This window comes from Paramormyrops kingsleyae, chromosome 15 (assembly GCF_048594095.1).
Source record: "Paramormyrops kingsleyae isolate MSU_618 chromosome 15, PKINGS_0.4, whole genome shotgun sequence".
NCBI lineage: Eukaryota > Metazoa > Chordata > Actinopteri > Osteoglossiformes > Mormyridae > Paramormyrops > Paramormyrops kingsleyae.
In genome coordinates, this window is record NC_132811.1 from 18,118,114 (window position 1) to 18,135,353 (window position 17,240).

General features: G+C 39.3%; 1 protein-coding gene across 2 annotated transcripts; it reads right to left on the bottom strand.

Annotated features, from left to right (window-relative positions):
- Positions 1-851: 851 nt before the first annotated feature.
- Positions 852-11,197, bottom strand: LOC140578532 (cytochrome P450 2J2-like). 2 transcript variants are annotated; one of them, XM_072699996.1, is made up of 9 exons: positions 10,908-11,197; positions 7,197-7,356; positions 6,487-6,636; positions 5,733-5,893; positions 5,069-5,245; positions 3,672-3,813; positions 2,833-3,017; positions 2,573-2,710; positions 852-2,432 (listed from the first exon to the last, which is right to left on the bottom strand). In XM_072699996.1, exons 1-9 carry the CDS (start codon positions 11,106-11,108, stop codon positions 2,319-2,321), a joined length of 1,428 nt encoding a protein of 475 aa, XP_072556097.1. In that variant the 5' UTR covers positions 11,109-11,197; the 3' UTR covers positions 852-2,318. The 2 variants fall into 2 exon arrangements, with proteins under 2 accessions (XP_072556097.1, XP_072556096.1); XM_072699995.1 differs by having other exon boundaries at positions 2,569-2,710; positions 10,908-11,173.
- Between the last annotated feature and the right edge of the window lie 6,043 nt (positions 11,198-17,240).

Sequence of the window (17,240 nt, forward strand, 5' to 3'; positions counted from 1 at the left end):
CATTGCATTTGCGCTACACCTGAGGCAATTTTATTTGTCACATTACACTCGGTAATTGGTCTGGGGGCTATTTCATGAAGTCGGCTGGGAAGTAGTGAGGTGAGTGTCAAGATTAAGTGCCGTGTGTTTGCCCCCTCTCCATCTGTATTGGGTTACTACTGGTTCCGTTTTGGCTGTGTGGAATAGCTGGTGAGCATTGAGCGCTGCGTCGTTGAAGGTATGTCTAAATGGGGATACTCTGTGGTTGTATTTTGTGATTAGGCATTCTAAGTTTTCCCAATGGGCTAGGGCGCAGTTTGGAGTGTTGCTTCGGAAGCATTCAGAGACTGGAACGCTTTTGTGGTGAACAACAGCGAGTGTTGTGCGGCCTCATTGTTATCTGCTGGTATGTAGCCTCCTAATCAATGTGATCTTTACATTAATTGGGCCCTGGTTGACTTGGTATTGCCTATCCTAATAGGCTATACGGTGATCTTGTTCGGTCATTCCCCGTATGAGCAGAGGAACCAGAGAGAGGGAACCAGTAGTGGGTTTGTGTCGGCCGTTGAAAATGAAGAAAAGGAGCTATTTAATTATAGTTTCTTGGTCCCCTGTCTTTCTGTCACCCTTGTTGGTGCAGAGTGAAAGTAATAAATGTATTTGTTCTATAGAATCCTGTCTCTGCTTCATTGCGGCAATGAATCTGTGAGCCTCACCTGTGCATATGTAGAATATGGGTGTAGATAGTGTACTTATTAGTTAATTCCTAGGTGGTAGCCATCCCCTAGGTAGCATAGTCGACAAAAATTCCAATCTTTTCCCTTGTGCCACTACAAAAGCAGATACAATAAAGAAACCAAGAGACTGCAAGGTATGTAAAAGAAACTGGAACAGTGTATTGACTGGAGAATTACATTGTGCAAGGATTTGCATCAGGAAGGACCAAAGCCAAAATAATAAACAAAACACCCACAACTAACTGATGAAAGGAAACTTATTTCTAACGGAACCTACCAGAAATGAAAACGACATAACAATTCACCTCCCTTTCTTGACAAATACATGTGAAAGCCCCCCCCCAAAAAAAGATCAATCATTACAACATAATACAGAAATACATACAATTGAGTGACCAAAGCCAAAGTATCATAATCTAATAAAGAGCCAAAAAGTCAAATACTACAGAATCAAAGCAAAGCTGAGCATGAAATCACAAGCAAAAGGAGCAAACATGAATGAATAAGTTTTTATTCCCTGCCTGGTGAAATAGAGCAGCAGACAATAATTGAACTGGAATTCCAGAGCTCAGCAGAGGCAGAAGTGAAAAGCAGGACAGAGTTACAGGATAGAATCGAGTTTGTTGTTGAGGATTGATCTGAAATATAGGCACAAAGCACACATACACCATCTACACTCAAACTCAATACATTACAGAATATATATCTCCCATTTCATTATGTTGCCATTTTTAATATTCCACCTGCACTTTATCTGTATCTAAACTTTATCCTTATTTATTCTTCTATACTGTGCTCCATTTGCCATATTGCACAAATAATATGTCTTGTACTGCACTACAGACTTGTTCTTCATTTTGTTGTCTCTGGCTATCCACTGTCACCAGGGCACACAAATTCCTTGGACATAAATTTTGGTCATCATCAACGGTGGAAGATTATGTATTGTCCAGTCCTTTTTACACCCAGATAAAGACCCCACTGCAAGGCATTCAGCTGGACCAGGGTTCCCAGTTCACCTCTCCAGTGTGGTGAGTTTTGCAGAAGACTGGGAGTGTGAACCTAACGCTGGAATACCTCCCCAATTCAACAGATAAAGAGAACATCTGAAATAAGCGACTGACACAACAAATCAGGATGAGTGGAGCAAGTATATCAACTGTGCAGAGTATGCCTACAATTCTCTTGGATTTTCCAAGGAACCAGTGACCCTGTGTGAACTGTCTCCCCCCATTGTTAAAACACCTGTCTCTCGTTTATCGCCTGTTTGTTCAACTTCAACTTTTGGATTCCCCATCTGCTATTGCTCTGCTCTGGTTTAGTTACTGACATCTTGCCTGTTTACATGTTTACTGTAATGACTATGAGGATTTTGTCTTTGCTATTGGTAAAATTTATCATTATGGATGAATCCACAACTGGACCTCTGTATGGTTCATTACAGAAGGACAGTGATGTGTTCAAGAAACTTTTACTTATTTTTAACTGTCAGTCGATTATTTCTGGCAGATAGCTTTTAAATGATATGGAATAGACAGACTCAGCGGGTGGTAGCACATAGCTTATAGGGTTTTGGGCAGCGTGTTAAACCCAATTTGAACTTCAGACTGGGCTCCATGCCTGGGGGTGTAGAGAAGGTGAAGCGCTGGAGAAGGGAGGTGAAGAACAGGAAGAGCTCCATCCGAGCCAGCTGCTCCCCCAGACACACTCTCTTCCCTGTGGAAAAACATTTTTAAAACTCTAAAAATAACATTTTCATGTATTTACGATAATCCTATTACATGCACCTTCAGAAGATAATTTAACAATAAAGAAGCAACTGCAGTAGGAATCATCGGGTTGGAAATTTTACCAACTGAAAAGGGCATGAAGGCATCTCTCCTCCTGAACTTCCCCTCTGCATCCAGGAAATGTCCAGGATTGAAAGTGAAGGGAGTCTCCCATTCAGTCTCATCAAAGAGCACAGTGTGTAATGTCACCATCACCATTGTTCCCTAATGCACAGACAAAGACCCCTGAAACATTACGAGCGTAACCTCACATGGGAAGAACATGTCAAGGTGTCAGCTTTACATGAACGACTATAACAAGCTTCATGTGCAATTTCATTCCTCACCTTTGGAATTGTGTATCCTCCCAGCTCTGTGTCTTTCGTGGTTGAACGTGCATTCAGTGGTGCAATGTTGCCCATCCTCTGTATTTCATGGACGACGGCGTCAGTGTACGGCATGTTTGGTCTGTCTGCCATGCTGGGCTGACGTGACCGTCCAATCACACTGTCTATCTCAGCCTGCACCTTCTCTAAAAACAGAATAGGGTACATATAGACAAAGCAAGTGAACGCCTCCCCTGTAAAACATTTAGCACTGCTGCAGTTGTCACGCCCACAGTGGTGGGGCAGCGCAACGGCAGGCAATTGCCTCCTAATTAAGGGCGCTATTTAGAACAGACGTGATCTCTAAGTAATCGCAAATTATTGTTGCCAGACCCATGACATGTACCGAGCATTTCTTTGTCCTCTGTCGCTCCCGTCCTGCCCTGCTGTCTCGCCTGCCTCCATTTAGCACTGCCTGCCTTGCCTGCCCTGCCTGCCCTCTTCGCCCTGCCTTCCTGGTCCATTCTCATCGTGTTCCCTGTCCCTTCGTCTCATCGTCCCATCTCTCACCCATTAAGGTGTTCTCCTGCATATTGGGGTTTGCCTCTTCCCTGACAGCGAAGGAAGGCAATTTCAATTGTTACTGTTACAGCTGTAATTATTTTTCATATAAGCGGCTACCATTGATCACGGTTACAATCCTGGACTTTAAACACCAGACCTAATTATGATTATAATTACAACAATTATTATTATATTATTTATTCAGACAACTTATCAGTGGAAATGTGTTCTCTGTAGTGGTTATACAGTAGGACTGTTTTATTCTTCCAAAATATGGTTAAGAAAATAAAACTAACCTTGTATGTCTGGATATTTGATCATGTACAACAAACCCCAGTACAGCGTAGTAGCTGTAGTCTCACTTCCACCCACGAACAGATCGGCGGTGCAGTAACACAAGTTCTCCTCATTAAAGCCAGCATCAACATCATCTTTCCACTGGGACAAGAAAATATATGCTGTTGTTATGAGAAAAAAGATACTTGCAATACAACTGGAATGTGTCTGTTTGACTTATTGAATTCCATATTAATTATTTCCATCAATCCACATTGTTCTAATTAATCTCCAATGAGCAAAAAGAGAAGGTTTTCCATCTATTAAATGTATATAACTGCTTACCCATACCAAACACTGCTGATCCAAAACAAAATCACACAAAAATATGTACTCAACAAATACATTACTGTACAATTACCAGTTACAATTAACCAGTGTTTGGGAAGCTACTTTTAAGCAGTAGGTTTTCAAGCTACAAGCTACGTATGTTTAAAAGGAGTTAAACTACAGCCAAGCTACAGTACTGTTTTAATATAGTAGAGAGCTACACCACAAGCTAGAGGAAAAAGTAGCTAGTTACGTTGAAGCCATTTCATTCGGTAATACTGTATTTAATATTTATGCTGTACAGTAGGATACTCTTAAAGGAAATGAATTAAAAAATGTGAAATATGATGTTTAAGGTTTTATATATATATATATAGAGAGAGAGAGTCAAACTTCGGATTGCGAGTAACTTGGTTTGCAAGACGAGCAAAAAATTTTTTTTTATAAATTTTAACTTATTTTAACTTTAACTTAAACGAGCGAGGTCTTATAACCCTCCTCTTCTCCTCTCTCTCGTCGTTAATTTGTTTTATGTATTTTTACTTTATATTTCATATTAATCACTCTTATATGAATAGTTTTGGGGTGTGGGTTGGATCATCTGAGTTTCCATTAATTCTGATGGGAAAATTCGCTTTGATATACGAATGCTTTGGATTACAAGCACGTATCCGGAACGAATTATGCTCACGATCCGAGGTTTTACTGTGTACATATATATATATATATATATATATATATATATATATATATATATATATATATATATATATATAGAATGTAATGTCAAATCACAGTAAGGTTTGAAAAAATTTCTTTGTTTGGTGTAAACCAAAAGTAATACACAATTGCTGTGTGAAAATTAGAAGTTGTAATTTGCATAGGTAGTAAGTCAATGACGATCTGTAGTATATTTTAATGTAGCATTTTGCTGTGCTATATTACTATTTCTAAAAAAAAAAAATAATAATTAATGGAAAAGCTACAGGGTTTTAAAAGTAAATGCGCTACTAATAAGCTACTGAAGAAAGTAGTTAAGTTATTGTAGCTTCTCCCCAACAATGCAATTAACTGTGAAGCCCGATACCTTTTCCATCTCCAACAGGAAGCTGTCTATATAGTCTCTAGGAGATGATGGGTCCCAGTCTTCCTGGTGCTCCTTAATTTTCAGCCGTATGAAAGAGATCACAGTTTCCCAGTGTGACAGTATTTTCTTGTGGGGACCAGGGATTCTCCGCATCAACCAGGGGAACATATTATACATCTAAAACGAAAAAAAAAACGAGTAATTTAGGTAATGTGTAGTGTGAGGGATTAACCTCTCTGGAGGCCACTCGCTGACATGGCTAGCCATGGCTAACCCTAACCCTAACCCTACCCCCCCCCCCCCCCACCATAGGGCCACTTGAGGTATTTTTTTAAGCCAAAAGGGAAATGAACAAGAATTAAATATTATGCAATGTCAATAATCTGCTAATCAGCGCCTGGGATAAAAATTTGGAGGAGGGAGTGATGTTGTAGGAAAAATTTGATTTATAGGGTATGGAGGGTAAACGTTCCATTCTTGCAGAGCTGGGGCAGGGCCCCTGTTTTGCCAGGTGGGGCCCCTAATTTTGCAGAGGCCCTAGGCTATAGTGTAGGATAGCCCATGTATCAATCCACCATTGGTAATGGGGCTAGTTTAGTTCAAACAAAAACATGTTAAACTTTTATACATCTCTGAACACTGGAGGTGAGAATCAGCAACAAACCTTAGCCCAAGTGCTTCCTTCTAAATAGAAAACTTCATTGATCAGCTTCAGCAGAGTTTGGAAGTAGCTGTCATTGTAGTCAAAGCGATCCCCAAACACCAGGCAGCAGATGATGTTGGAGACGGCATTGTTCACGGTGAATTGAGGGTCAAATGGTTGGCCTAAGGAAAGGATTTGCATCAAGGTATATATCCAGTTCTGTGTCAATGGATTGTATTGTATTGCATTTCAGAGTTTTACTGACATAGCAAGCCATGATGATTTTTAAACAAATGATAATATTGCCAACCCTTCACTTGATGGAGCACAAATACTTACTAATAACCTCTTACTTCTGATGTTCAAATTATGAACAAATAATGAACAAATATAGTTGCTACGAGATGAAAGATGCATCATGATTCATTAATGATGAACAAATATAGATCAGTATTTAACTTGTGTTATTCATGACTTGTTCCTTCAGTAGTTCCTTGAGAAGTTCACAGAGAATTACAGAATTAAATATAGTAACATTGTAACTGCTTGATAAAACATGTCACGATTCATTAATGATGAATTAACATGAGATCAGTATATAACTGACTTAGTTTGTGATTGATTAATTAATGCATAAATAATAGTATAATACTATATTATTTGTGCCCTGTCAAGTAAAGTGTTACTGGAATATTCATATAGGTTATACATATGGCTATATCTTACATGACTAGATCACCATGGGACAAACATCCATGTTTGGGAAGGTTTGTACCTTGTGTATTGGCTATGACCTCATTCAGGAATGTGCTCTCCACCTGAATGGAGGGCTCAAGGTTCTTTTTGCCCAGTCCAAAGTGCTTCAGGGTTGAGAGAGCAAACCTTCTTTGTTGTTTCCACAGGTAGCCATTGGAGAAAACCAAACCTAAAACAAACATTTTCTCACTTTGAAGAACCAGAAAAAAATCTGCCCATGTGGGAATACATATGCTCATAAATGATGGTTCCATGATTCAACACAAATGAAAACATTACATATCTAATGTTGTACAATGTACATTGTGGCAAACTAATGAGAAGAATATCAAACAGCTACAACAGTGGCAACAAGTATAACTGGTCCCCATCTTGTGGTGTAAAATGGAAATACAGATAGCTCGGTTTATGGGAGTCTACTGATACAGCGATAAAGTGAGGTTTACTACAATAGATAGATAATGCTTGTTTTAGAGGTGCTTAAGATCATCACAATGGGTGACTAGCATTATCACAAGAAATGCTGGACTATCTGCGTCTTTAACCACAGAGGTGAGATTTATACCCCCAACACTGGAAATGTGAGTAATGTAGCATTTGGGCCCTGTGATATGCAACCAGCTGTTATCCTTTACTTTCAGATTAAAGGCAACCCGAATTTTAGTTGAGAACAAAAGCATGGCATACACAGTTCCAACATTTTTTGCTAATTATTATTTTTTTAAATACCGCTATTTTTCTTAGTCTCTTCAGACACTGGCTGTTCTGGACGATCTGCAAAGTTTTCCCCGTGTTGAACTAGAGCTTCTTTCACAAGTTTAAAACTGTTCACAACAACGATGTTTCGTTCCAAACGAAGACTGAAAATGTTTCCGTATTGCTTGGCCAACTGGATTTAAAAAAAAGAAAATAGAAAAACACAGTCAATGTGAAATGCACAATATATTACTCTCTTGGGCAATAAGAATACATTTATGGGGGTAACTGATAAATACGGGCATGCATGCAGATGTTACTTGACCTTTCAAAACAATTTACATCTTAAGTTGTGGACAGACTTACTGAAAGTTTCATTTTTATCTTAAATAACTACAGGATCCAGCTTCTGTTGGTCTCTGTTACAGGAACATGGGACTTTGACCCACCAAAGAAAAGTTTCTCCTGCTACCATGTGGAGTTGTGCAGCATTTTGCATTTTCCTACTATGTTTGTACCTTGTTTTCACCACGTGTCTACAACATATTCATTATGTGTTTATCCACAGAAGTGAAATACACAAGATTACATTACAAACAGAAAAAGATTACATTAAAAAAGAAAAAGATTACATTACAAAAAGTGATGGCAAGAGAGATATAAAAAACAGCCACCCAGTGCACCTTTCTAAGTCTGATTTAACAACATCTACAGCTGTGGCCAAAAGTTTTGAGAATGACACAAATATTAATTTTCACAAAATTTGCTGCTTCAGTGCTTGTAGATCTTTTTGTCAGATGTTTCTATGATATACTGAAGTATAATTACAAACATTTCATAAGTGTCAACGGCTTTTATTGACAATTACATTAAGTTTATGCAAAGAGGCAATATTTGCAGTGTTGGTCCTTCTTTTTCATGACCTCTGCAATTCGCCCTGGCATGCTGTCAATCAACTTCTGGGCCAAATCCTGACTGATGGCAGCCCATTCATGCATAATTAATGCCATCAATGTCAGAATTTGTGCGTTTTTGTTTGTTCACCCGCCTCCTGAGGATTGACCACAAGTTCTCAATGGAATTAAGGTCTGGGGAGTTTCTTGTGTCATGCCCCGCTCATCCAATCCTCCCGTGTGCCACGCCCCCCTCGCTACCTCGTGTGGAATCCCCGTGTCATCAGCTGTTTTGAGTTGTTTTCATTAATCCTGTGTATTTAAGTCTGCGTTAAAGTATGTTTCCCCAGTTCGGTAATTGACGTCAATCATTGTGTATGTGTTCCTTCAATTAAACCCCGTATTTTCCCAACACCTCGAGTCCTGCCTTTGCTTCCCCGGTCCGTGCCCTGACACAAATATGACATCCTGGCCACATGTATGCCCGGCTGCCATACTACTGGTTGCCCGGTGATCTGAAGGAACACCAGCACCAGCTTGTAATCACCCCCCTTTATGACGTAGACAGTGTGACTTGGCACTTAGCCATCTCTCCGATTTGACTTTCCTTGCCGGCCCCTGGAGGATGGGCTCCCCCTTTGAGTCTGGTCCCTCCCAAGGTTTCTTCCTTCTAGGGAGTTTTTCCTTGCCACTGTCACCTCTGGCTTACTCATTGGAGGCTTTGGGCAGGGAAGCTGTAAAGCACTTTGAGACAATGTAATGGTTTGAAAACGCGCCTAACAAAAATAATTTGTAAAAATATGTTTGTTTGTTGTCTCAGACTTTCGGTGCCTAGCAATTCAGTATTACTTAGCATTAGGAGCCATTTGCATTCATAATAATTAATATCTGTTTCCCCCATGTTCCACTGCCGTGGAACATTATGAAAGCAGCCCAAAAACCCACAATCCGCAACCTCCTAATATTTACCCGCAACTATGTTTTCAAAGTAGCCCAATTGGGCAAGGAAACCGCGGATCAGGCAACTCTGAAATCAGTGCACCAACATAAAAGTGTATATCGGATACAAGTCAGGATGCATCATTTCTATCATCTCTGCATCTGAAAAATCCAGTTAATATATACAGTAGGCTTAATTATTAGTAGAGCCCCTGTGTCTTTATTATTTAGAAATGTGACCAATAATTTTTTATAAATAATTTTATTTTTAAATTTTTCCCTTCTCTAAACTGTTGCAGTAGCTGTACCATATTGAATTGCTTAACATCATATTCTATTGAATCACATTGTACTGTGTTGAATTGCATCGTGTTGAATCGAATCATGTCAAATCGCACTGCTGTGCAAAAGGAGTGAATCATGTTTTATCGCATTACTAGTTGCTTCATATGTATCTTTAATGCATCTGACAGCTGGCAATGCATCAAGATCTGTATCGCATCGGCCTATCACGGACATGCATATTCCTCATTCAATATACAGTCCTGCTACAACATGTGATATCACACTACGGATCTATAGTAATACAATCGATACATTAATACCCAAGTCCAATACAACATGGAATCTCATTTGTATTTCTGGGATTTTCAGTTGGAGAAAAAAGCACTCTGCAAACTGCAATGCAGTATGGTCGTAGAAAGAAATGCTACTTGCGTGTATAACAGCTATCTAAGTGAACGACAGTGTGGAAGACAAACTTAAAGAAACTTGATGCCCCTATAACATCAATGAGAATGAGGGCATGCTGGGATTGCAGTCAGTGTCTCGTTTGTGCTCCATGGTGGGCTACACGAACGGTTTCCAGTTAGGAGATAAGGAAAACTACACCTGGTGTTTCGGTAAATGACCTGACCTTGAATAGCTCTCTAGCTCTCCTGGCTGAGATGAGGAATGCATTATGCTCATATGTTTCATATTCATTTAGACTTTTGTTTCACTTTGTTCATATACATATGTATCATACTCAACTAACTTGTCTCACTATGCTTAGGTTATATGCAAAACAATGTGTATGCATACTGTAGGTGTAGCAATAGCAACAGCAATTATGCTATAATAAATACTTATGCAAAAGGACATGTAATTGTTCCAGTTTATTATAATCATTCTGTATCCCTTTGAAATGTTTATTAACTTTTCCACATTTATTGAACATGGAATACTACATAAACAAAGATATATGAGTGGGATATATGATTTTAAATGAAGAACTTAAGGACCCTGATGTAGGAACCTTGAAAAGCTAGCAAGACAGATAACAGAAAGAAAGGTGATCATTTAAAAGCATTACATTCAAATTTCATTATAATTATAATCCGTATATTAATGGTTGTGTTCGTTACCACCAGTCTGAAATTTTGTTTTTCGACCGAGCAGTTTACAATCTAGAAGATCAAATTCAAGGAAATATATAACAATTACATTTATTTAAATTATATTAAAGTAGTACATGATTTTGAAACATATAAAAATCATTACATGTGAAGGAACAGTCAGCACTGAAACATAACTTACAGGAATGCACATAACTGGTACACAAGTACGCATTCACCTTGAAAAGCAATACCTGCGGCAATCAATTGTTGTAACAGATCAAATGCGTACTTCTTTTATGTGCATTTGTGCTGATATGACAAGAAATTATTATGCTTTTTAAGCTTTATATGCTAATGTGTACTTCATCTGCAGTATAAAGGTTAAAATGCATGATAATTTCTTGTCATAGTAGTGCAAATGCACATAAAATAAGTACGCATTTGCGCTGTCACAACAATGGATTGCTGCACCTATTACTTTTGAGGGTGAATGCGTACTTGCATCCCAGTTATGTGCATCCCTGATGACTTACCTTGGCTAGCTGAAGGTGGATTTTTGATGCATTGAGGCTGAGTAAATTGCCGAAAAAAGGTAGCGGCCAGGGTCCAGGGGGGAAGTTTTTTGGGCCTTTTTGTCTTATTAGGCTGCTGAGTATTAAAATCACAGCAAGAAACAAAAAAACACTTCTGAGGCCGAGCCACTCAAAAAACGAGACCACAGAGGTTGCGGTCATTGCTTATGGGAGCTGCAGGCAAAGGAAGGACTGAAAGGCAAAAGCTTGGTGTTGATGCTGTAATTTGACTATATACGCTCCACTGGATGTGAGTCAACTGTGGATGTGAGTCACACATGCGCCAGTGTTGAAAGCCAAATGTAAAAGCAGCTAAAACTAACTAAAAATACATAAAACTGAAGCCAAATACACAAAAAACCATATATGTTAAGTTCCACTGAACCGCTTTGCCAGTGTGAATACAGATAATTAGGGCAGGGTTGCCAACTTTGGTCAGCTGGCTGGGATGAGATTTTCACTTTGAGTCTGCACGCACATCCACACACATTCACATGACTGAATGGCAAATGCTCGATATTAACCCTGTAATTTGGCAATAAACCCTGTCACTACAGGATCTCAGTCAGGTGTAGATTTGAGTCACGCGTGCACTGCCAATCTGAGTCAACTAATTAACTATTAAAGTATTGAAATATTCAAATAATAAAGGACTTTAGCCATCCAAAATACCATCTCTTCATTAGTCATAATGCCAATGACAAATATCTACAATGACATTGTTACTAGTGGAAATTGTATTTCAAGATATCCATCCATCCATCCATCCATCCATCCATCACCGTAACCCCTTAATCCCAACAGGGGTCGGGGGGGGGATAATAACTGCTAATTTCCAGTCAGACAAAGATCAAAGTTTCCCTATAAGGTTTGTCAGTTCAGATGAGTTTGTTTGTCATGGCATTAAAATCATATAGATTATATGCCTGTACATTTTTTCTAAAATTTCGCGGATGTTTTTTTCTTTTCAAAGTAGAGCTGAATGATTTATCGATTTCAAATCGAAATTGTGATTTGAAACAACACACTACAGGCAGCCGTAGATATGAGTCACACATGCACTGCCAATCTGAGTCAACTGTTTAAATATTAAAGTATTAAAATATTCAAGTAATAAAGGACATCATAACTGCTAATTTCCAGGCAGACGATCATCAAAGTTTCTCTGTAAGGTGCATCAGTTCAGGTGAGTTTGTTTGTCACGGCATTCAAATCATATAGATTACATGCCTGTACATTTTTTCTAAAATTTCACAGATAATTTTTTCTTTTCAAGGTTGAGCTGAATGATCAAAATCTAAATCGCGATTTAAAACAACACGGTTAGCAAATCACAAAAACTGAGGTTTAGGATATGCATTATATAGCATGTCTGACCCAGGGTTTAAAACTGTAGTGAGAATAGCTTTACAAATTCATGCCATCCTCCTTTTGTGAGAGTCATGCTCAGCAAACAGTTGGCCCAAGGCAACTGCCTATACACCCATAAACAACAAACATGTGACACCCAAGGAAAACAGTTTGTTTAGAAACTGTTCTTAGTGCTCAGGAGTGAGGTATTCAATCAAGGTTTGCACAGTTACAGTACGGTTACTTGTGGCTTTAATTTTAAATACATATATGCCGGGTCACTGAAGACTCGGGGTATTACACGAGGATTAAACAAGTAATAAATACATGTTGGAAGCAGTTCATACTGTATCTTTGTTCTCATCCTTACATTTGAATATAGACCATAATATTTTGATGGTATCTCATGTGGTAATGCTGCATCATGTTTTAAATCTATTACACACAGAATGTTGAACTGAAGTTATATTACTTCATAATGATGTCAATCATATCGCAATCGCAATATCTGTCAGTAAAATCACAATTAGATATTTTCTCCAAATCAATCAGCCCTACTTAAAAGAGTACCGATTAATAGGCTACAGTGCTGCACGTACTGGCTAAAATCATTAACATTATTCAATAAAATTCTCATTTACACAAATGCATGTCCCAGCTGCCTTTTCATACTTCTGTCAGGGTCAGTCCCTATGGAATTAGATTTGTGCCAATTTTATCAAGCAAAAGTTTTTTAGAAAATAAAACTCACTGAATCAAAAACAAAGTCAGTTAAAAAAGTTAAATTTACAACTTGCAAACAAATTATTCTTGTACTTTTTTGATAACGTGTCCCTTTTTTTACAATTCCAGCTTTCTCATTTGTGCTGCCAGCTTCCCGATTACCCTGCCAGTGCTCTGGATGTTGTTTAATGTAGTTTCGGTGGATATGGACATCCTAAACAGTGGGACTGGGCATTTACTGGATTCCTACAAGGTTAATAAAGTTTAAGTATTGATCATAAATGCTGTCTGTACTGTACTTGACGTTTTGGTAAGAGCGTTACTAATTAGATCATGCTGTACTGTTCCTTGATCTTTCTTCAAATGACATCTAAATGTCATTGTACGTATGCTCCTGAGCTCCACAATTCTGAATAATAGTTGGTTCCCACTTTCTCATTGCCACTGACTGATCATTTTTCTTTAGCAAACTGATAGTTAAAGACACCAGTTTCAACATTGCAAGGCTCTACATTACAGTTTGTAGTTCACTGGCAACTTAAAGCACTCGCATGCACATGTAACTTCTTTGGATCTCAAGACACAGTAAAATAGCAAACAAAAAAGTCACACAGCACTGTGTAACACAAAAACAGCAAAATGGCTATACAAGGACAACAAAATCAGATACTATGAGAACCAAAAACCAAAAAAACCAAAATGGAAAAAATGAATGGGAGGATGGAGTGACACAAAGTAAATAAAAAGGAGGAAGAGAGGTATAAGTGGTAGCAGACGTTAAATACACACGAGGATCGGACTGGGTACACAAGACACGGGCAGAGACACGTGCAACACTAGGGAAATGCAACCATTAACATTAGCTACAACAATACAAGGGTTAAAGGACTGTTAAAGAGGGTGATTTCCCCGGCAAGCAAGTCTCCATGTCTCTCTCTGCTCCCACGATGCCTCAGTCTGCCCGTCGCCACACTATATTGTGATTTTCTTTAAAGTTTTTAATATAAAAAACAGAAAATGGAATTAACAAAAATTATTATTTGGTAGGCTTGTGAATTAATTAATGAATTTTCAGTGCATTCTCATGGGAAAAATTGCCTTGGTTCGCTTACAAATTGGTTTGCGACCACTTTCCTGAAACGAATTGTGTTCGTGAATCACAGGCACCACTGCATTAGCAACAATCAGTCCTGTGTTCCAGGGCATTGTTGTGTTTGGTAATGCACGATTATCATTTTATAAGATTTATTGATCATTAGAAAACAATTATGCAATTATTATGCAATTTTTAAAATTATGTTAGCACAGATGAAAATTGTTGGGCTAATTAAAGAAGCAATAAAACTGGCCTTCTTTGGACTAGTTGAGTATCTGGAGCATCAGCAATTGTGGGTTTGATTACAATCTCAAAATGGTCAGAAACAAAGAGTTTTCTTCTGAAATCCGTCAGTCTATTCTTGTTCTAAGAAATGAAAGCTGTTCCATGCGAGAAATTACCAGGAAACTGAAGATTTCGTAAAATGCTGTGTACTGCTCCCTTCACGGACCAATGCAAACTGCCTCTAACCACAATAGAAAGGGTAGAGGGAGGCCCCAATGTGCAACTGAGGAAGAGGATAAATTTAATTTAGTGTATAGCTTGAGAAATAAGTGCCTCATAGGTCTTCAACTGGCAGCTTCATTGTATGGTACCTGCAAAAGACCAGCCTCAGTGTCAACAGTGAAGAGGCATCTCCGGATACTGGCCTTCTAGGCAGACTTGCAAAGAAAAAGCCGTATTTCAAAATGGCCAATAAAAAGAAAAGACTGAGATGGGCAAATGAATACAGACACTGAATAAAGGAAGACTGGAAAAAGTGCTATGGATAGACAAATCTAAGTTTGAGGTGTTTGGATTACAAACAACTTTTGTGAGATGCAGGTCAAATGAAAAGATGCTGGAGGAGTGCTTCACGATATCTGTCAAGCATGGTGGAGGCAATGAAATGGTTTGGGGCTGCTTTGGTGATGGTAAAGTGGGAGATTTCTACAGGGTAAAAGGGATCTTGAAGAAGGAAGGCTATCAGTACATTATACAACGGCATGCCATACCCTAATTGGAACCAATTTCGTCCTACAACAGGACACTGACCCAAACACAGCTCCAAACTATGCAAGAACTATTTAGAGAAGAAGCAGTCAGCTGGGTTTCTGTGTATAATGGAGTGGCCAGCACAGTTCTGTTGCTGTGTCCTGTTGTTAACATTCTAAACATCTTTCGCATGTTTGAATAGATCGCTATTATCCTGCACTGGCCATGAGAGGTCTGGTCTTTGCTCCTTCACTGCAAGCTTGCAGGTAAAGTGCAGGAAGTATCCTCCTGGCTAACCCTCGAGCAGAGCCTGAGTTATGATGAGGTTAAGGCCTCTGTGTTCCTGAAGATGTCAGGGGTAATAGACAAAGAGGACTTTTGTTCAGTGTCAGGTTCCAAAGTCGGCTTTATTTGGGGCGAAACAAACTCGGAGTTGACCGACTGGGTCAAAGCCAGAGAAATCCAAACAAAACAATCCAAATCAAGAGACAAAGACAGTCATTGGTAGGCAGGTGCATGTAGGTGATCAGAGGCAAGATGAGTCTTATAGTCTGAGAACAGAAACGGAATCAGAAAAAAACGGCAGACAAGCGGAACAGGTTCATGTACATGATTCATTTTCTGGTTTAAGACAGAAAATCCAAAAAATAATAAATGGGTTGTTTTCACCAATTTGACTAGACCAATTGTAAAGGGAAAACTGGAAGAGGGTTGTTTTGCATTCAGTTGTGTCTGTTTAAAGGAGTCAGAAAACACCTCGTATTCTGTTTGACTGGAGATAGTTTGGGTTATATGTGTGCCATCTGTTATTGGCTAGTGGGGCTTGTTTGAAAATGTGCGGGTCACGGATGCATGGTGTATACTGGATGTACCATGTATAGTGGGGGAGCAGGGGAAACAGGGGAATTAAAAATTGTTATTAAATGAACATAAATCGAAGAATTGTGAGGGGGTGCAAATGATGGGAACGTTTTGTACTGTTGTAATGTTTATATGAAGACTGGGAGCACCGAATAAAACCTCCTGCACTGAAGTGCTTGCATGACAGAGCCGTCGTTTTGTGTAAATGCAGATGAGACAAAGAGACCCCTTGAACACCACTATGTGACAGAAGGGATATGATTCTCTTTACTCCACATATACACTCACCTAAAGGATTATTAGGAACACCATACTAATACGGTGTTTGACCCCCTTTCGCCTTCAGAACTGTCTTAATTCTACGTGGCATTGATTCAACAAGGTGCTGAAAGCATTCTTTAGAAATGTTGGCCCATATTGATAGGATAGTATCTTGCAGTTGATGGAGATTTGTGGGATGCACATCCAGGGCACGAAGCTCCCGTTCCACCACATCCCAAAGATGCTCTATTGGGTTGAGATCTGGTGACTGTGGGGGCCATTTTAGTACAGTGAACTCATTGTCATGTTCAAGAAACCAATTTGAAATGATTCGAGCTTTGTGACATGGTGCATTATCCTGCTGGAAGTAGCCATCAGAGGATGGGTACATGGTGGTCATAAAGGGATGGACATGGTCAGAAACAATGCTCAGGTAGGCCGTGGCATTTAAACGATGCCCAATTGGCACTAAGGGGCCTAAAGTGTGCCAAGAAAACATCCCCCACACTATTACACCACCACCACCAGCCTGCACAGTGGTAACAAGGCATGATGGATCCATGTTCTCATTCTGTTTACGCCAAATTCTGACTCTACCATTTGAATGTCTCAACAGAAATCGAGACTCATCAGACCAGGCAACATTTTTCCAGTCTTCAACTGTCCAATTTTGGTGAGCTCGTGCAAATTGTAGCCTCTTTTTCCTATTTGTAGTGGAGATGAGTGGTACCCGGTGGGGTCTCCTGCTGTTGTAGCCCATCCGCCTCAAGGTTGTGTGTGTTGTGGCTTCACAAATGCTTTGCTGCATACCTCGGTTGTAACGAGTGGTTATTTCAGTCAAAGTTGCTCTTCTATCAGCTTGAATCAGTCGGCCCATTCTCCTCTGACCTCTAGCATCAACAAGGCATTTTCGCCCACAGGACTGCCGCATACTGGATGTTTTTCCCTTTGCACACCATTCTTTGTAAACCCTAGAAATGGTTGTGCGTGAAAATCCCAGTAACTGAGCAGATTGTGAAATACTCAGA